The 23,401-nt window shown below is 30.7% G+C and overlaps 1 protein-coding gene across 2 annotated transcripts in view; it reads right to left on the reverse strand.

The window, feature by feature from the left end:
* Nucleotides 1-23,401, reverse strand: part of LOC134714942 (furin-1-like) — a 64,244-nt gene that overhangs the window by 14,516 nt on the left and 26,327 nt on the right. For both annotated transcript variants that reach the window (XM_063576667.1, XM_063576666.1), the window contains exons 5-8: nucleotides 9,873-9,949; nucleotides 4,171-4,259; nucleotides 3,463-3,635; nucleotides 2,936-3,148 (exon numbers count right to left, since the gene is read on the reverse strand). In XM_063576667.1, coding sequence (XP_063432737.1) covers nucleotides 2,936-3,148; nucleotides 3,463-3,635; nucleotides 4,171-4,259; nucleotides 9,873-9,949 — 552 coding nt within the window. The remainder of the gene's footprint in view (nucleotides 1-2,935; nucleotides 3,149-3,462; nucleotides 3,636-4,170; nucleotides 4,260-9,872; nucleotides 9,950-23,401) is intronic.

Genomic DNA, 23,401 nt, shown 5'->3' on the forward strand with positions numbered 1-23,401 from the left:
TTATTTATTGATTAGTTCTCACAATAAGATATATACATTTCTGCTTTGTACCAATTGTAGACCTAATCTACATGTAAATTATACCTATAATGTTCTTTGAGATATTGTTTTTCAAATAAAACATCAATAACATACCAAAGTATAGAAGAAATCTAATTTAGTCGACAAGAAAAACAACGAGGGAGAAAGAACAAATAATGGTCCAGTCAATGTTTGATGACCACTTTGGTACCAGTTAGGTACCAGTCTATGGTATAATTGGTTTTATAATAGGGTGATAATCAATCAATATCAGCCCTTCAATGACAAACTCTGACCAGTAATATATCAATAGGTCTGTAATATAATCATGACAAGAAACCATAGGGACTGACATTTCAATAGAATTCATTACATTTTCAAACCAGATTTACCAGATTGTAGGCTATTTACAATCTAATACCACTTATTACTAAGAAAGATTCTATCAAAAATCATTGAACATCTAAGAAGCTTGTGTTTATCAAGATCTAGACAGAAAAAAACTAGATCAACTAACTTCCATGTTAAACATCTATATATAACAGAAACACTTTTTTAACTGGCATTAGTAATTGCTAATCTTTGGGCATAAAGTTTTATTTTTTTTTCAGGAAAACTCAATTTTAGTGTTTCGAAGTGGTGTTTTAGGTGTAGGAATATGAAGGATTTTGAAAGGTTTACAAAGATAAACAAATGTACCTTTTGGGACAAGATTGAAGATCTGAAGTTTAACTGAAAGGTTTTGCCATGGCCAAAAGATTTCTACATGGTTTGGTAATGAACAAGAAATTGTCCTCATGAAACAACACAGACAAGGTGTATCTAACATAGACTGATCATGGGATGTAAGATGAAGGTCATATGACCTATATTTCACCATCACGTTTGTTATAGCTCTGACCTATATTTCAACATCATGTTTGTTATTAACTCTGACCTATAGTTTTTACTTCAGTAAATCTAATTAAGTTTTATGACCAATTAACCATTAAGTTCATCAGCAAAGTTCAGTTCTTAGATACAAATTAAATTGCTACTATTATAACTAATTGTTAGGGTGTACAAAGAAGAGTATAACAAATTCCCATCAAAACTAGGTTCTTCTCACCTACATACTTCTGTAAGACAGATTAAGTTTTACATCTAAGTGAAGTTCTGAGACACCAAGTGATCTTCTTTCATAAAATAAAACTTGTTTTTTTTTTGGATGAATCTGATGTTGCCATGATGACAGCTATTTCAGCCTTGTTAACAATGAAATGAAATTACAGACTTGTATATTACGGTCATCCTTGGGCCAGATAATATTGACATAAAGAGAGGGGATATCCATGATTTCAAACATAAGAAGATCAAAACCACAAGATATTTTATTAACTTTTTTCTACATGTCTTTTTTTATTAACAACATTTGTTTTTCTTTTTTAATGCTGTATTTCAATGAAACACCAGAATTCCTTTGATAGTTACAAAAAACTTAAAAGTAACTTAAATATTAAATTTTTTTTTTTCTATTAATTAAGTTAAATAAGTAAATGGAATAAAGAGGTCATTAGTTATAAATGTTATCTGTATATGAAATCATTAACACTCTAGTCACCAGGGTACTTTTATATTGTTCTCATGAATTTTTCTCCGTACAATACTGATCAATATCCTTTTTATATGATAAATATCCATAATTATTGCACACCCATTAGCTTCCCATAGGGAAATCAATTTTATAAATAGATCACTTGGTCCGTAATTGTATCTAGGATTTTTACTTTTATTTTATTGTCGTTCAACAGAATAGCATCTGCATTTTCAATACACGGATTAAAACATCCCTACAAAGTTATTAAGTGCTTGCATTCAATTGGAAGATATAAAAACATCAAAGATATTTTTATGACCAATAAACCTTTTTGTCTATAAAATATTATCAAATTATCACTTTTTTAGAACTTGAAATTTGCATATTTTCTATCTAGGCAATAACATCATTTTTATATTCAATACAAAAATATATTTTTAGGGTTCTTTTGTATATTATTTGGTCACATTCAAACAAAATGTACGGTAACCAATCAGATATTAAGTTTTCTATATTGAAGTTAAATTGTCATTGATGTATCTTCAAATATTTATAATTGTGTATTCTTACTATTTAAGGTCACTATACCAATATTCAAAATCTTCAAAGCAAATACACCTATATCGATATAAACATATATTTTTTTTTGTTTTTTTATTCCATGTCTTCTTTCATTGTTTTCACATTCTCAATTGCTGTTTTATTGTTTAAGAAAATAGTACTGGAGCTTAGGCACAAACATGCAACTATAAACAGGACACTAAAATCAACTCATCTCTATTTTAAGTCAATGTTTAGTATTATTGGCCTTAACAATGGCATTGTAAGGAGTTTTAAAACAGGCCTTTAAATCTTTGTTAAAAATAATAAACAGCTGTGCCATGAGCACATGATATGCCTGTCACATTTTCAAAGAATAAAGTTCAATTACTTCTCAATGTCGTATTTGAGATCAAGGGAAATCAAAAGGGAGCTTCCATCAAAAGATATTAACAATTCACCAAAGTTTAATGATAACCGCTAAAAGCATTTTTGAGTTATTGTCCAAAACTAGAAACACCCACCTCCCTCTTTTATGAATAAAACTTACAAAACTCGTAAAATCTAAAATGTATAAAAATTAAAAGGGAGCTTATGTCAATAGATATAAACAATTCACCAAAATTTTATACAAATTGGTTACTGGGGTAAATGGATTTTTTAGTTAATGTCCGACATGTTAATGGCAGACGGACAGACAAAAGTATACCATAAACACACTGATTTCAAAGACAATTTTGATTCTATTGTTTTCCATAAACCTCTTTCAAATGATTTATGGACAATCTAAAAACCTACTATTTGTTTCTCTCCTCCTGATCCACTGCTATACGTCGTTGCTAATGTAGAAGAGCATGCCTCAGAGTACCATGGAATGTTTCCATATTCTGTCGCACTGCTGATTGACAGAGTGTAAATACTGTTTGTATACCCATCACAATTACAGCTGTCTCCATCTCTTCCTCCATTACCAGAGGCCCAAACATATATGGAGCCTAAACCTCCTCTTCCCTGAAATAGATAAGTACCCAAACATTCAAAATATACAGGTTAAACCTCTTTATACCTGGAAATGAATTCTCCACAATAACCAGCAGCTAAAAATTTGCAGAACGGGAGCATTAAAACAATGCAGACTTGAATGAAATCCAAATACTTAATTTTGCATTTTTGTCAATTTCAAAAATAGCAGCAACAAATGCACGCAATTATTTCTGAATTTACAGAATGGTTTTCTCTTTATTCTATTTTGTAAACTTTAGTTTGCAGGCAAGTTACTTTTATGATTTTGGGGGTACATATCACTGAGTAAGCTTGAGGAATACCTTTGTGATACCATCAAAGAAAGCTTTTCTGGCAAGAGTGGCTGGTCCATCAACGGTCCTTCCATCATCATCTGGACCCCAGCTTGCACTGTAGATCTGGATATGTTGTTGGTTAAGACTGAGTGATGTGGCTTCCACTGAATCTGTCACATCTCCATCTAACATCCTCACTCCTAAAAAATATATCAAATAAAACATAAAAACACATCTTTAGCTTTATATTCATCTTAAACAATGCACCTACTGCCAACCTAACACCTAAAACTTCACTAAATTTTAACTGAGAGATCAATCATATACTGAATCTACAACATCCTAACTAGTAGAAAGTTGAACCGTCTTAACTGCTTTCATCAAGTTTCTTCTTTGGTCTCCCAATAAATTATATTTTGGGAGGATTTTGTAATTTTCTGAAATATAGGATTCTAGTGTACATTAAAAATAATCATTTAAAACAAAAATCAAATTCACTTCAGTTTACTTTTTATTATAATGTACTTTAAAGATAACACTTAATAGCAATCTTTAAATTAATATTTTCATCTTATCTTAAATATCTTCAAATCACTGACAGTATAAAATACCAAAGTCAATAACTTTACAAATAATATTAGCCAAGTAGATCCAATCTATGAACCTTCAAATTGGCACTGAATGATACCCTATACTATATATTGGGTACTTAGCTTGTGCTGTCACCTGACCTACCTCCAATTTTGGCATTATATGCCACTCCAACACTACACATATGGTTATCAGCTTGTGCTGCCACCTCACCCGCACACCTGGTACCATGTCTAGAAAGACAAAAGTATCATCATCAACAAAAACAGGTACTTACAATAATTTTATGAAGACAACGAGTAATCTGTTGAAGTTTATAAAAGTTAACATTATTTGATCAAAAACTGTATTGTTACGAGCATCGATTTTCATAGAAAATAGAAGCATATATTAAGCACTGACTAAGAGCAACTTAGTCATTGTTGATTTCATATATCTTAAACAGTTAACACAACTCAGGTTACTAGAACACACCAACAAAGGTATTTGTGTTCACTTGATGAACACCAGCGAAGGTATTTGTGTATACTTGTTGAACACCAATCAAAGGAAGCTGTGTTTAAAAGATGAACACCAACAAAAGCAGTTGTGTTTAAAAGATGAACACCAACAAAAGTAGTTGTGTTTACAAGATGAACACCAACTAAAGTTGTGTTTACAAGATGAACACCAACTAAAGTTGTGTTTACTAGATGAACACCAACTAAAGTTGTGTTTACTAGATGAACGCCAACTAAAGTTGTGTTTACTAGATGAACGCCAACTAAAGTTGTGTTTACTAGATGAACACCAAAGTAAGTTGTGTTTACAAGATGAACACAAACTAAAGTAGTTGTGTTTACAAGATAAACACCAAAGAAAGTTGTGTTTACAAGATGAACACCAACGAAGGAAATTGTGTATATATACTAGATGAACACCAACTAATGAATCTGAGTTTACTTGATGAACACAAATAATGGTATTTTTGTTTTATACTAGTGGAACACCAACAAAGGTATTTATTTTACTAGAACACCAACAAAGTTGTGTTTTTTGTGTTCACTAGATGAACACCAACATTGGCAACAAAGGAATATTTGTTAAACTGATAAACCCCAATGAAGGGATCTATGACTAAATGAACCAGAGGCATTTGCTTTTATTTCATGAACACAACCAAGGTATACTAGATAAACACCAACAAAGGTATACAAGGTTTCCAATTTCATTTAATGACATTCTTAGTGTAAATAACTATACACAAGAGGTCAATAAGCCATGAGGTATCTTAAAATCCATGTTACCATATGTTTGTGAGAAAATAAACCTCTATGCAAAAATACAATTACCAAAACTGTTAAATATTAACACAACAAAAAAACAATGAGTAATCTATATACAATGCAACTGCTTTTTTGACTGGCCTAAAACACTTTATAGCATTTGTAACACTGATGTTTTCCTTTAAACTGTTTAGGTACGAAAAGTTGAATTACAAATGTCAGCAAGACTATAAATTATCACAAACAAGGTGTCTTGGGTCAAGGTACTCACTAAAATACAAATCATCTGTCTAACGAGTAACCACAATCTTGTACTATACACTGTTTGTGTCATTCAGTAAATCTGACACTTGATAAATACAGTATGATATACACCTGAGAATAGTCAGGACTTCTTTCTTGCCATGACTTTTTTAATGATTAAGATAAATCCTGAGAAATTTCATCTGGAATGAAGATTATATAGATAAGTAATAAATGGATCTTACAGATATCATATTCTTTTGCATTTTTGACACCTAATCCTGATATTAAGAAGAAAATATCTCTCTCTCAACTATTAAGACATCAATTTGGATGACAATAAAATTGTGTGTAATTTGGGAAGTATAATTAGGCACTTTGTACTCTTGTTACCTGCATGGGATTGTAATTACCGTAATTTTAATTCATAAAAAAAATACCCGCTATTTTGACGTATTTAAAATACCACCTAGAAAATCTTTTCTTTTTATTATATTTTAATTTACAGGAGATATGTATTCATTCATAATGTCAAAAAATCCACAGTATTAAATTAAAAAGCATCAAATTAGAAATTAACTAATTTTCACTGCAAGCCTGGAGGTCTACTTAGATTGAATACAATGGAAAAGACCTCCCAGAAAAGAAAAGTGAAGAGCCTTATAAAAAGGAACATTAATTGGTAATAAGAAATTTACATGTCAGAATATGCCCCCATCCCACCAATGAACAAAGCTCTTACAGCAAACAACAAAAATCTAAGTAAACACATATGTCTTGTGTCCATCTGAAGCAGGCAATAATTGTTACTTGTCATAAATCTATTGTAAAAAATAAAGCAGGTGAGAAAATATTGATAAATATCACAAATATTTATGTATCTATTTTTTATATCTCTTAAATTCTTATCTAAAAGAATCTTCTTTTTTTTTGTATAGTTTGGATATCAAGTGATGGGTGGAATAAATAGAGAACAAAAGTCATGCAGATTTAAAGCACATATTTATGTACAGTGGCGAAGGATACTAACAAAAGAGACCAAGCATTTAGGGGCATATAAAATATATGATTAGAGCAGGACTACAACTTGCTTTAGTTAAGTCAGAGCTATTGATTTTGTCCTTCACATTTGTTGATTTCTGTATCAGCATATCAAACAATTTGAAATAAGTTTCATTTTAAACTCATCTGAAGGATATGTAGGAAGTGAAGGATAAATGTCAAAAACACCAAGCAAAGGAAATTTATGATTCTTCTTCAACTGATTCATTCTCAGGTTTTAACAAACGGGTGACACCTTCATTATTGCCAAAAAAAGTAAGCCTAATGCTACCCCCATCCGCTCTTGACTTCATCTAGGGGAGATGAAAAATATAGACAATTAGAGTCTTCACACATCGTATAGACACTTTGTGACAATTTAGAATTAAACCCTATACACTTGCCAGACAATCTAGAGATTAACACATGACAATATTGAGGTTGACACATGACAATTTAGAGGTTGACACATGACAATTTAGAGGTTGACACATGGAACAGATGATTGTAGATTCACCTTTTCAGAATGTTTAGGACTATGGGTAATGTCTTTATGTGTACACTGAAATAAAAATAAAGTTACATCATTGGTTGAATTACTATTCAGTGTTTAAAACATTTTAAACCAATCACAATATTTTGGTGTATGCTTTTGAAAATGTTACCCAGAATACATTAGATTCCGAAACAGCGATTTGTGGTACAATCTACAGTTTGACACATGGTACACGTACTTGACAGAAGATTACAAACTTGACACATGGTATAAACACTAGTCAGAGAATTTAGAATGTTAAAGCACATTTTGGTATGGTGTAGGAGAGAAATTCTTTGGAACTAAACTATATACCAGTAACCCCAAATAATCACTTGAATACACAAGCACTGTAAAACATTTTAATCATCAGATATTCTTCACTCCAAAAATAGTCCTTAAATACACAAGTGGTGAAATACATGTTATTGTCTGACATTATAACAGATGTTCTATAACGATTAGACAAATCTTTTCTAAAATAGCAACAAATTCTTGTAATAATCTACATACTCATCTGAAGATGTGAAGACAAACAACTTTATCAACTATTATACAATCTCTGATGTTATAAATGATCAAAGTCCTACAATATATAGATAAAAGAAGATGTGGTATGAATGCCAATGAGACAACTCTCAATCCAAGTCATAATTTGTAAAAGTAAACCATTATAGGTCAAAGGACGGTCTTCAACACAGAGCCTTGGCTCACCCTGAACAGCAAGCTATAAAGGGCTCCAACAATAACTATAGTGTAAAACCATTAAAACAGAAAAACCAACATTCCAATCCATATAAAAAACAAGAAATGTATACCTGTAACTATCCAGTCTGTGCCCAATACTACTGACTTGTTAACAATTATAAAATTTAGACAATTTTTCACATTTTTAAAAACATTCATCACTGTTTGTGTTCCCATGGCGACTCTATTTATGGTATTCATATTATTGAGAAAAGTCTGACGAAGGCAATCAGTCCATTAGACTATAAGCACATTATAGTTTTTGTTTATACATAGAGCTAATGAGAATCAACTGGGCTTTTGAACAAATTAATTCTATTTAAGGTGAATAGGATCTCAATAAAAAGAAAGACCTGGACAATTGTTGCATGCCATTATAAAAAAAGTCAATTTTTCCTTCTATTTGTAGCATTCTATCAATATATCAGATAAGATAACATTTATCTACTTAAAACAATACATCTCCATAAATATTTAACTACCATGTTACAAAACTTTGATGGGAATTCCAACATTAGCAAATTGTTAACTGTATGTTAAAATGCTTTCAAGAATTAAGATAGCATGATAGTTGGCATTAAATCTTGTACCTGCAAAGAGCTGAAAAACATCCAATGGTTTATTTACAAAACATTGTTAAAATAGATACCATCAGGACATACATACTCTAGAATTTTGAAGAGAAGAATTGACTTTTCCTTCCATGAGAGAGTAAAGCTAAGGGAACATTTTTGGAGACAAAAATGAAAAGATGGAATATTGGTCTCTGGACTAGAAATTGACAAAAATGTTGGTGCTGAAAGCTAAACATGGCAACTTTATTGCTGCTTATTGTTGCTTTGATATTTGAAATTAATATATTTTATGACTCTCTGAAATTCAAGCATCAACTGTTCTCATAAAGGTTGATTTTGTAGAGCACTTTGATGTAACTTAGTCTTATGATGTTTGGATTTGACTTTCTTAAATTTAGCATCTAAATAAACAATTCATTTTTACAAGACTGGAGGTTCCTTTCCAATTTAGACACTTGGACATCAATATGCTGTGACAAAGGGTAAATTGGGTTGGTTGGACAAACTTAACTGTTTACCTTCCAACTTGACACTAGGACACCAATATGCTGAGAATATGGGTAAATTGGGTTGGTTGAAACAAACTATTGTTAACCTTCTAACTTGACAATAGGACACCAAGATACGGTGACACTGGGTAGGTGGGGTAGTAGAACAAAAACAAGTTCACCTACCAACTTACTAAGTATTTAGCGTCAAGACCCAAATATCAAATGCAAATTCAAGAAAAAAGATTAATCTTGGAAACCATTGTATAGTTATATTGATACAAGTTTTGTAATCTCTATGATAACCACCACTGCTAGATAGTACTAGAACAGTGTTAATAGTAGTATAAATAATCAAATACTATGGATGCCAAAGGTGATTGGTATCAGCCAGTACTAATTGATAGTACTATAACTGGCTCAACTCCAGTAGATGCAAACATATTAGTATTATTTATACTTCTACTACATAGAAACTTACAGAATACTGATAAGTCTAAATACTTTGTTTTGCTTTGCCTCAATGTTGGAATGTTTAGTCAACCTTGACTGTGAAAAGAATGTATCAATCAAAGTACTGTTAGTACCAACAGACAGGTAATTTATGATCATCAATCTTTAAGTTTACTCATTGTGCTAATTCTGGAAATAATCAGACAAGCAAATTATTTTCATTTTCTCCTAGAATTTTGGTCATAGAAATGGCGGTAGAGTTTCTTATTTCCTTTTTTTTTTTTAAAAGAAGATAAATTATGTCATTGCTGCTTGTGATTTGAAAGTGTTGACTTTTTTCATTGGTGAAGTCAGATTATGGTTAACATTGATACAGAACTATTTACATGCTTTCATGTGTGTTGTTATATCTTAGTTAACAAAATATATTACCTGTTTTCATAAATGATATATAAATAGTTGCAATCATATCTTGGTTGACTGTTATAGAAATTCTTACCTATTTTCATTGGTGTAATCATATCTTGGTTGAGGGTCAGGATCATGATTATTAACATCATAACTTGCTTGACTATCCTGTGAAAATATAAGTAGATACATGATTTGATTGGTTTCCTTTGTAAAACAGAAATGGTCTTTTGAAATTTCTACTATTGAAATTTCCCATGTATTAAGGGAAAGAAATGTTTTACCTAGAGGCAGGTCATCATGGTCATGGCAAACATTATCTTTCATTTGTCCTAAAATTATCTTGAATACTCAAGGAACTGCTTGCCAGGTAGGGTTTGTCTAGCATAAATACCAATTCTCATACTTCCATGAAAATAATAAAAGTCTCACATATAAAAATAAGGAGATGTGGTACCAATGAGACAACAAGTCAGCAAAGACTACAAGGTGAGGATGTACACAAAGACATAAAACTCTTGCAATGACATTCCAAGTACAAAGACAACTCACACATTGTAAATGACAAGAGAAGCAATTCTATCTATCCCGTATATCTCTGATTATCTAGATATCAATGACCAACATAAAGGGAGGTAACTTTTGATGAGGTTGTAAATGATCACAGAGAAGTATTTCCATCTCTGATTATCTAGATGTCAATGACCAACATAAAGGGAGGTAACTTTTGATGAAGTTGTAAATGATCACAGAGAAGTATTTCCATCTCTGATTATCTAGATGTCAATGACCAACATAAAGGGAGGTAACTTTTGATGAAGTTGTAAATGATTGCAGAGAAGTACTTCTATCTCTGATGTCAATGGCCAACATGATTCTGATCTGATTTTTTTCAATATGATTAGAGTTGGCAGAAGATCCCAGAAGGATGATTTTTTCAACAAACAAGAGATCAGTTCTTTAGATAAGACATAATGTCTTAATATCAAATCATGATTCCTTGTCAATAATGTGTTTTCTCTCCAAATAGAAAGGTGTACAATACTGATGTACTTAACAAAGCAGGCTAGACTAGGGGTGAGAGTGGGTTAAACATCTGTTGTTTGTCTTTACTCAATAAAATATAAAAATAGCAAAGATGTTTTATCTAAACAGAGTTCAAATGATAGGTGCAGTCATATCTCTATAACACTTGATACTAATTTACTGATTTCTCAGGTCAAACAGTCAATTATGTTACCAAAATAGTCCTGATAATGTATACAGAAGTGAAGAACTCTAGACATGGAAAATCAAAAACCTGCTCATTCAATGACTATATCTATATCATGTTGTTTTAAGTACATTGGTAGTATACAATGCAGAAACAATTCCAAATTCAGGGCATTACTTAAAATAATCATGAGTATAATAGTTATTGAATTCCAATATTTTTTTCAAAAACAACAATAAAAATTAAAAAGATTTTTGTATTTTTTTTCTGAATTTTTACATTCAAAATTTTACTTTGTTTATGTTTGTCTTTTTTTCTTGAAGATAAAATCTGAGAATGCTTCAACAAAATAACAATGAAAAACAAGTTATATATAAAAAAAATCAACTATTTACATCTAGCAATTTTTTTAAGCACTTAGCTCGATCCTTAAAATTTCTCAGATTCTACATCAACTTTTGCCATCAAGATTCTGTTAACTTATAAGACCTGACATGTCTATAAGAAAGAAGACATTTTAACCAACATATAACATATCATCAATATTCTGTACCCATCATGTCTGATGTACTCCTATAGATTTTTCTGTCAAACATGATAAATTGCCCCATCTCCAAGGCAAGAAATTATATGGTTAAGGCTGGAAGATACTGATGGATCAATAACTAAAATTGTCTTCAAAATAGAAATTAATTTCACAACAGAAAATCAAAATATGTTACATTAGGTTACTATTAGTATTCAATTGCATTGTTTTGTAAGGGTGAAATCATAAATTATAGATCTTATACGCTATTAACTTGTCAATATTTAGTAAAAATAAATTATAAAATCTTTTGAAAATGATAATTGCTGTCTATTGCTGATCTTAAAATCTTTATATTAAAGATATTAAAATCTTAATATAAAATCTGAAGAGTCCCTCTTCTCTTCAAAGTGAAACAATAATTAAACTGTTTGTAATGTTTGAATAAAGAATATTTAGAGATAACAAATTATTTTTTCTGCCTTTCCACTCTTCATAAACCAATTTCTTGATCTAATCTTTTTCATGTTCTTGAGCCATACATTGTTTCTACACACCTCTTATCCTCACCCTACTCATTCCAATAGTTTAAACAACTCTATATCTTAACTATTCATATGTTGTCTTCCTGAAGCAAGGAATCTGTGATGACTTATCTATTTCATTATTAAAGCTATGATTAACCAACCATTGTTTTCACTGGAAAAACAACTGTTTCAGGTAAATTACTTTGTAATTACGTTAAAAAACACATACAGAGAGAAACCACTTTTTGCCTTTCTGCTCAAAGCAATATTTCCGTGAAAGCGGTTATATATCGCCAAGAGTTCGTCACTTACCGATGTAATAAGATGTTTTCTCAATTATCACCAATGACTACATAATGATCAATTATTTACATCATTAATTTTTAATTGTGCTACAAACGCTGAAATAGAGATTACTGGAGAAAGCCAAAAGATAATACAAACAGTAATACTTTGTAGCTCCTCATATAAAACATGATTTTCTATTTGCTTATGTAACATGTTATTACATACAACAAGTTCTTTGGTTGTTTATACCCTGGATAAGACATACAACCATGATGTAAATATACTTGAAGATGAAATCCATTTTTTAACTAACTGTGAAAATTTTAAATCAGATAGAGATGCTCTCTTTGACTTTGTTTGCCAAAGAATTCCAAATTTTTCTGTACTTGATAATCAGCATAAATTTATTTATTTATTAAACTGTGAAGACAATCAGGTCCTTAATGCTGTTGGTAAATTTATTAAAGTAAATATGAGTTAGTAATTGTATTGTTACTGTATGTAAAATAATGTTTGTATCTATATATCTATCAAATTATTATTCTTTTTCCTTATTCATGTATGCTCTGTATGCCCCTTGTGGGCCCTTAATTGGAAATAAAATATGTTCTGTTCTATACTGATACTTGTATTACTGAATACAGAATTTGTTCCTTTCATCTTATCACCCTCTATCAACAACTCTTGGTTCACATCCAGACACATCTCTCTAGGCAGGTTAATTTAAATTCGAATTAAGATATAAAAAAGAGAAGGTTGTCAAAAGGTGATAAGACTACTTTAAAGATGATACTTTTCTAAGATTGGCCTGTTTTCATTAGCTGACGGGGCTGATAAGTTTCTATATCAATGTTATAATCTATATTAGTATAATCTGCTTACATAATTTAAAACACAGAAGACCTTGAGGGGTTTATATATTTACTAGAAACACTTGTTGATAACAAAAGACGTAATTGTTACATCACACATCTTTGTTGTTTATATATATATTGTAAGTGTTTTTCACTATTTGCCTCTGTAAGTAACGGAACATAACAAAATATATTTTTTAAACTCAACTATTCCACAGAAAAACAAATCCTGTCAACAAGAATTTAACTGAAAAAGTATTCAGAAGTTCTAAAGTTTGTAATTATAATATTATAACTCACCAAAGAGCTTAAGTTCCATAAGAGAAGGCAAATAAAAAATATGAATATCCCTTGAAATTGATTTCAAAATTAAAGATTTCAAAACTAAAGACATTTGTGCCTGGACAGTATATTTAGTGATGATAGTACTTTTCTTAATAGCTTCTCAAATGTTTGCCATGTTGTGTAAGAAAAGTGGCTACAGTGAATGGTATAATCTGCTAGGTCATGCTGATAGTAAGATTGTTGTCCTTCAACATTTACAGCAGTGATGATGCTCCTGTCGCTACAGTGAATGGTATGATCTGCTAGGTCATGCTGATAGTAAGATTGTTGTCCTTCAACATTTACAGCAGTGATGATGCTCCTGTGTTGATCTTGGCAGTAAGTGTGATGATAATTGTTCCTAGCAGATTAACATGAAGTTTATCTTGTAGTCAAAGAAAAGCATACTTGTTTCATGTAGATAACCCAAGTAGGTTAGTGATACTTTGATGTTTATTCTGCTGCATTAACTTAGCTTGGTCTTCTTGATTGGTATTGCATTGCTACAATAAACCCAAACTTCATTTCCAATCTATTTGTACCATCATTAATTCCATGGACATAAGTATAATTCCAGAATTATATCTCTGATCGCTCAAGTATCCACTCTGTACCACGGCAACAAAGGACAATGAAGGTCAAAATAGAAAACCTAAGTAAGGATCATTTGCTGTAGATTTACTCAGGCAAAATATGATCAAAATACAAATGGAAAATAGGACATAAGAATTATATGTTTTAAATATGTCAGTCAAAACAAATCACACTCACTAAAACAGACATACAGTAATGGGAAAATCAAAGTCTATGTGGAGTAATAAAATAGGTTTCAATTGCCATCCAACTCAATAATCATACATATTCCATTATAATAGTTCTACTTGGTCACATGTGTTTTTACACCAATGACAATAGGTCAGGACAACACAAGATAACTAACAATAAAATGATCCTATGACAAGTATGATGCTTATCAAATATCTACTAGACAAACAGTCTGTAATGGACAATTTTAATATAAGTAATGACCAATTAGACAGATTCTGGAGACAGAGGAGTTTCAGATTTATAATCAATCCTTCAGAGACTGAAAGCTTGAAAGGTCAAACAAAATAATACAGTACAGCAATGGAGGCATTAGGTTCTTATATAATTAGAACTTAAAGTACAGAGCAGGCAAATGGAAATTACGTTCAGAAAGTTCAGAAAGAAAAGCATTGGTAGTTATTCTATGTCAAGTACACTTGGACTATATATATGTATATGGCATAAATGTCTAATTTTTCATTATAAGCCTCTCATTCTAATGCAGGCATCACTCCAAGGAAATTCAGACACTGCTTCAGAACATCAGAAGGTTATGAAGAAGTCTATAAATCCCAGTATTTGGAGGAAGTCATTTTTAAAGAATCAAAACATTATTTTCTCTTGTGTTTACACATATGAATTATTCTAGTTTAAACAATGCATATTCAATAAATAAAATCATGATGTATATAAGATAATAAATAATAAACAAATAGAAGGCAAGCAACATGGATTATTCTAAAACAGTCAAACTTTTTTCCCCTAAAGATTAACTTAGATTCACTTTACTATGTTTATAAACATGACCTAAAAAACAAACCAAAAAAACAAAATAATACAGCATAAAAAACATGAAAAAAGCCACATTAGAACTTTTAATTAACAGCACTATATCACCGTCTTACTAAGATGAGTTTAATGGAAAGGAAATTGATTTAACCTTGCAAATCTTTATTGCTGATTCAAAATGGCATTTGACTAATATGATACATTCAGATGACAATGGCTAATACTGAATCATTAAGTATCAGTAATCTATATATTATTTATTTCCCTAATAAGGGATGGAGTAAAATGTCTGATTCAGCTACTGATCTAGTCACTGGGCGGTGGTGACTTTATCATTACTAATATGGTTGATTGACCTTACTCAAACTTACTGGTAAATTGATTTCATTAATATCAATTATTTCATTCCTTATAACTTATAAGAATCAACCTCGTCTGGGTGTTTTAATGAATACTAATATTCATATCTATAACTAATGTATGTCTGGACATCATCTAGATCAATATAATCTTATTCAATGTTATATAATATTTGTAACTTGTTTATAAGATCAGTGATATATATATAGCTTGTTTACAAGACCAGATATAGGTATAGAGATTAGATCAGGAAGCTAATAAGTATTGAGATTTTACATCCTGAATGAATAAGGAATCATTGTTTTAAACCTAAAACACCTGTCATTATACAAGCTCAGAGTAGACTTTTATATTTTACAAAATATTAAAAACAAATTAGGCCTAAAATATTTCCAAAAAATTTCCTTCCCTTTTACAATTTCTGGGAAGGATATCTTATTTAAACAAAGAAATCAATCTTTAATAAGCTGTGAATACAACCTGCAGACATGCTATATTATGCAGGTGATATTAAATATCAAAGAAAAATAAAATCCACAATAAGAGTGCACAGATAAATGTAGAAAATTTAGCATTTTTTTATGAGAGGACATTATCTATGTTGGCTCTGTTCCCTACCAAAGTGTGAATGTGATTTCATGTTGTACTGCTATCAATAAAAAGATAGGTATCTGGAACAAAGATAGGATGTACAACTGCACTTAGTGAAGGCTTTCTTAGTAGATATATAAAGATATTTTGGTTAACCATATTGAACTGATCTTTTTATATTATCCCCCACAACTGTTCATTAATGTTAATGAAACTTGCAAGTTCAACCCCTTAAATATCAGATGGATTTCTATGAAGTTTCATAAGAAGGGTTAAGTATACTGTATGAAGATAAGACTAAAGCAGAACAGTATAAACACAAATATTTCCTATCAATACATTAATCAGTAATTGACCAAATGGTGTGGAAGGCCTGATATCACTTAATCAGATTGCTCAAAGTAACTTCATTTTTTGAGGGTTTTGTCTAGGCTTTTATTTTATTCTTTCGGGAACTTCTGCTTCATGTTTTTAAATGCATTGTTGTGTCTTTTCCACTAGTGTGTGTTTTGCATTGACTAGTGTTCTCATAAAATTGAGAAATGGGTCAAAGAGACAACAACCAGAACAAAGAGCAGAAAACAGCCAAAGGCCACCAATAGGTCTTAAAACATAAAATCTTATATCAGGTATATATAGTTTTTATGCATATTCATACCAATAAAAGAGATAAATGTGTTAAGCATCATTGTAATAGCAACCACACAGAAAAGACATCAAAAGATGGACAGAGTCCAAAAAATGCCTTCCCACTGACCAACAAGTACCCACTCTGTATGAGAATCACCCACTATCAAAGTAACCTTCAAATCTGTAATGGTGGTTCCTACCCATGCCATGCTGAGAATAGCATCTGGAACAATAAAACTGTACACAAATCTACATAAATTACAATAAAAGCTAACCATTTAGTTAAACCAATTAAATTTGTAATAATCTCTCATCTTTGCCCATAAAAAAGATTCCTTATCTTTCATTGATGATATAGATGTCTGTTGAATTATCATTTTACAAAAATAAGTACATAGTACTTATCGAGTAGTTTGAGTCAAGGTACTAAAATGACTGTGAGGAACAACTTGTAAATATACTACCCAGTACGAGACACTGATATTACCTACTTACATCCTATAAACAGACTTCCTTTAGGAATATAATTCTCCCCACCTTTACAACAAGGTATGATCAAAATTTCAACTATTTTTGTACTTTACTGTAAATTCAGAAATTATTGGGATGTTTTTATTATTGCTAAAAATGTGAAGGGTTATAATTATAATTGCAATAATTTAAACTCTCAATTTGATTTTTGTTTAGAAGACAATTGAACAGGACTTTTCTCAATATTGCAAAAATTTAAATCACATTTTGTCTACCTTTGTATTTTTTACAGGAGTTACTTTTTGAGAAAATGATTGAGTTTTTTTTTATTCACATATTGACTTCTATTCAATGTACTTAACAATAACATATTTGATTCATAATTTCAGTTGAACTATTGATGTTAACTGAAACCTGGCTTATAAATCTGTTGAACAAGACTGGGCAATATGCTTTACTCTAGATGACCAATTGCATCTTCATTTGATACATCAGAACAATACTGCTAGTCCTAAAGACAAACACAAGGTTTGTATTGTAATTTTATAATTGAATGTACCAAAGGAGACAAAAAAATCAAGATTAATCAATAATCACATTCAAATAAGAACTAGATACCAGTGTTCAATAATAATCTCAGGCAAAGTCTTCTAACATTATACAACATGCTGATAGACATTCAATATCAAACATAAAAGCATTGATATCAGAAACAAAAAGCCTTAAGAAAACAATACACAGACATAAAGCAAATATAATGCCAACATAGAAAATAAAACCTCTCAAGCTCTCAGCCAATGGCTCTTCTTCAAGTGCTTTCCGCATGGTGATAAATGATAAAATACAAAATAGATTTTATATGTAAATAAAACTTTGAACATCTTTTATATAAGTACAAATCAATAATTCCTCCCAGCTTAGGACAGGATCAAACAGAAAATTACAATCTTTTTCCAATATTTCCTGCTAAGCCATTATGGAATCCAGCCTTGAATATGGAATAAAGGTCATTAAAAATAAAACATAAAAAACAGGAAAATACTCCCTGCAGTAGTATCTGTTACAGTAAGGAATGGAGGTTAATATTGAACTTTGGACAATCAAATCAATAACAACAGTTTCTTAAAAAATACAAAAGTTGTCAAATTTATCGCCAAATAAAGATTGATTACAGAGTGAAAAAAGTTCTTGACACTGAGTAGCTGTTCTTATTTCACTGCTAAAAACAAAGCAATAAACCTTTCAATATAAAAATAAGGAGATGGAACATGATTGCAAATATGACAATTATCCTTGATGCAAACAATTACAGGTCAGTGTACCTACTTCAACAATGAGTAAATCAAAGAGCATATAGAGGCCTATAATTGATAGTAAACACTTCATTTGAACTCTCATGAATTGTTGTCTCATTGGCAATCATACAAAATCTCCTCATTATTATATCAATACCATATAAAAAGCTAAATAGTAATGGCCTGTTTTATACTATAATAATAAAAGAAGAACAATAATGGCAGATAGTATCGAAAGACAACTACTGATTTATCTAGATACAGGCACATATAGAATGTGGTGAAGTTGGCAATGTTTGTGAGCACTCAACCCTCCACCTAACCTGGGACAATGGTGTAAAAACAAACAAGAATATATTAAGTGTGCTTGCACACAAAACACTTTTATCATTTGCATTTTCAGGAGTGAAGTTTGTTATCCATTTTGCTGAACTAGAACGTATACATTATTGTTTAGGGACCAATGAAAGGGTGTCTTTAGGTGTGGGATTTTCATGCCGCATTGTAGACCCTTTGGTTGACTTGGGCTGTTTTCTACTCTTTGGTCAGTAAACTTCGTTTCCATACCTTAATCCATATGTACTAAATTTTGAATATGGTATCTGTAAAACAGAACTGACAAAGAAAAATTAATTTCAACCCAACCAGTCATACAGATATGTTTGTATTTTTGTTATCCTCTGTTATTCATTGCATAAAAATGTAAGCTTTCATGTAATAACATTCCTGTTATTGTAATGCACTTTCACGCAGCAATGATCTGTGTTCCTGATCATTACCAAACTATTGATACTTATTTGTTTACATCTACTATACTAGTGGATAGATTTTGTAGATTTAACAGTAATAATTACAATCCCAGAACACCATGTTTATTTATACAATAGGTGCCAATTGTTATTATTATGCATCAGAAAGGGTCATCAAGCCCTGTTAATTATCAACCTAATACAAAATACATAACATCGAATGTTTGAGGCTCCTATTCAGTTTCATTTGTTTAAATGTCAATGCTAAATGTGTCTAATTAATTATATTTGCTTCAGGGGAAAGATGCAGGTATGAAATAAATTATATAATATCTTCATCACCTGTATACCAAAAATTATTAATGGTTTGTTCTAACTGCTGCAGTGAGCTACCAACAAGGACCATGTACTACTATATTTTAACATGACAGATTTAAATGTATCTTTTGGTTAGGTAAGAGGTGACTTAGTACACTATTCAGTGATGTATGTTGTAATTATATAAAAACAAACAGTAGCTAATTAGATCTGACAGCTTGATAGATAGGACCCCCTTTCACCTCCTCTATCATAACAGATTATTATGTGCTACAATTAAATATCCTTTCAACAAAATAATGAAACAATCTAGAAAGGAAAATTGGCTTAGAGGTATTTCAGAAAAGGTAGAAAACTTAACAATATAAAAAAGGAGATGTGGTATGATTGCCAATGAGACAACTATCCACAAAAGACCAAAATGACACAAACATTAACAACTATAGGTCACCATACGGCCTTCAACAATGAGCAAAGCCCATACCGCATAGTCAGCTATAAAAGGCCCTGATAAGACAATGTAAAACAATTCAAACAAGAAAACTAACGGCCTTATTTATGTAAAAAAAATGAACGAAAAACAAATAAGTAACACATAAACAAACGACAACCACTGAATTACAGGCTCCTGACTTGGGACAGGCACATACATCAATAATGTGGTGGGGTTAAACATGTTAGCGGGATCCCAACCATCCCCCTAACCTGGGACAGTGGTATAACAGTACAACATAAGAAACAAACTATAAAAATCAGTTGAAAAAGGCTTAACTCATCAGATGTATGGCTCCTGGTGTTTGAAAATTTGGTTGAATGGTTCTGAAGCACTTTTATGGATTTACTTACATCAGGCACATTCAAAAGTCAAATATTTGGAAGAACAAAAACAGTGAAAGTTTTATGACAAAAAAAAGATATAAAAAATAATAGCAAAATCCATCTGATGAGGATGCTGAAAGGTTAAGAATTTCATAAAGATATGACAATTTGTTTTCAAATTCAGAGTTTATATAAGTATATATATGTGATATACTGCAGAGGACAATATTCATCCATTTTAGTGCAATAACCCAATTAATTGTATATGTAGAATACTAGATTTGCCTTTAGTGATTTGTGTTGTTGGAATGCTGTCTCATTAACATAAAACTTAAATCTTTATTCAATCATATGAATATAAATAGGCAAATTCTGTTCTGTATATATATAGAGAATTGTGTTTATTTGTTTACTAAATCAATGTCATTGATATTAGCATATATCTAAGAAATAAATCCATAAAAAATTTAAACATCACATTAAGAGAAGGTCATTGCCAATACGTAATGATACTTTATCATGTAAGTGCCATAGAACTTTAAGTACTTGTATGTCACTGATGAAGTTATCTTACATGTTTAGAATGTTTAGTAAAACTGGATATAAAATATAGATTTATATCTTCCAGTATCAGTAAGCCGATAATTTTTTCGACAAAATATTAAAGATTCAATTATTTGTAACCGGTCATTATCAAACAATGTTTTCAGTATCCTTTTTTCTAAAGGTTTTTTATCCGATTAGGAAACCAATACTAATCAATATATCATTGAAAGTACCATAGCAGCCTTATGAAAAGAATTTCAAGTTTGGGAATTAAGATAACCTTTTATTGATCAGAATTGGTCATTACAGTTTCCTTGTTTCTTCTCAAGATACTGTTTCTACAATGTTAAATCGCCTATCCTTCTAATCTAGGCAGTACTAAGTTAAGTTTTATTACATACTTTTGGGTAATTCCTGTTTAACATTATTATTAAGCTCCTGTGTTTTATCACAGACAGGAATCTTGGTCGTTACAGTTTCTTGTATGTACATAAGAGTCTGTTTACCATATAAACTTATCATTAAACAGTATCTTCAAGTCAGTACAAGATTCATCACTTACAAATACAAGTCCAAGACCTGTAAATGATCGTAAGCATTTTAATGATTCACAAAAGATTCCACCAAAGTAGGAGGCTATGCTAGTTAAACATGCAGATGAATTTAACTAAATGGAAATAGCTTTCAACAACAGTGATTAAAATCTGGAGTGAAATTCTGATGAAACTGAAGAAAAATGTAATTAATGATTATTACTCAATTCTGCTTCTATAATTAGTAATAGAAAACAACATTTAACCATATCCTGTTGAGAGTAAGATACAGATAAACAAATATTTGAACAGTTTGAATTTTTGGAATTTTATCAGATAATACCTTGTAAATAGTTGATTTATACAACTCATACAATATATAAACTGTACCTGACCCAACAAAATCAACTGGTATCTATCTTCAACAAATAAATAGTCAGGTTCTTAATACTGGACATTACCCATTAGTATCATAACTTTTAACAGTAAGAGGATAAATAAACTTGACAGTAACAATAGTAAATACCTAGGCTATGGTATATTTTATAAATAACCAGGAAAAAGTCTTATACCAAATCTTGTCAAAGTGATTATGGACCTACATTTTTTTTCCAATGAATAGTCTTAAAATTTGTATGAACATTTCTGGTTACCCTTCCTGAGCACCTGAAATCAAAACCAGTTTGTGGTGAGGCAGTATTTATAAGGGTAAAAATTGATGTGTTTTGTGCACTGTAAGTCTGTTGTATGTCTTTTTCTTTAATCATGCCATAATTGTCAGTTTGTTTTCAACCTTGAGTTTGAATGTTCCTTTGGGATCTTTCTCCTCTCTTTTCTAATCATCAATAGTTTAGATAAAGTCAATAATCACAAAACAATCTGAAAATTAGGAATATTTGGAGAATTATCCAATATTAATTTTGGTTCAGGGAAAGTACCATTAAATTTGTGGTTCACCTGTCCTCATGAAAACAAGGAAATTGGTATTAAAAAATTTATAATAAATCCACAGTAGGTTCTTTGCTTATCATGAAATTTCCGTCAAAGAAAACACTACAGGTCACTTAAATCTCCTTCACTTTATGTTCGGGTGTGAGTATGTGAGCTTGCCAATTTGAGGTATTTTTATTTCTCTACCTATAGTCAGACCAGCATATACTTTATACTTTTATCCTGATCCAAACATACTGATGTATACCAAAGGTACAGAAAAATTCAGCATCAACTTAAATCAATAATTTTAATCCTTTCTGTGGATATTCAAACTTTTTTTCTCAATTATATGTACCAGCTATTAAAGCAAAGATTGGGTAAGTCAATTGGTTTTTATCCTGCTAATAAAATGCTAATCTCTCATTCTTGATTATTTTTTTTTCATTTTTACTGTTTTCCTTACTTTTTAATAAGGTAAACAGTTATGTACTGATTACAGAAAAATAATTGCCTTCAGTTCTGTATAGAGTTTGGAAGAATAAACTATGTTACTTATGCAATGCATAGCTGTAACCTGTTGCCATGTAAATAGCAAAAGGTATGGAGGGTCAGTATAAATGCATTTTCTGTATGGCAGTATCCCATTCTTTCTGATATTTTGATATCTGCTGAAGGAATAAATAACTAGAGACTCCAAGGAGCCTGTTTTCCTCACCAAGCACATTTGATTAGAATTCAATCAATGCAACAAGAATATTTTAATGAATGGAAACTGTGTTGAACAAAATATTATCTTATGGGTAAATTTTGCTGTTAAAAGTTTCATTTATATTATTTTGAAAACTATGGTATTACCATAGTTTTCAAAATAATAGGTAAAAGCAGTATGATTGGTAAAAAAAAATCATTAAGAGGAGATAACTCTTACATAAAGTGGTCTAAAGATTTCAATCGTTTCAGTTGCAGGTTTGCAGTTTGAATTTTTTCTCTTTCTACTAGTTTTCACCCAAAAATAACTCTTATTAGGAGTCAACATATAATTGTGGT

This window comes from Mytilus trossulus, chromosome 4, assembly GCF_036588685.1.
Source record: "Mytilus trossulus isolate FHL-02 chromosome 4, PNRI_Mtr1.1.1.hap1, whole genome shotgun sequence".
NCBI lineage: Eukaryota > Metazoa > Mollusca > Bivalvia > Mytilida > Mytilidae > Mytilus > Mytilus trossulus.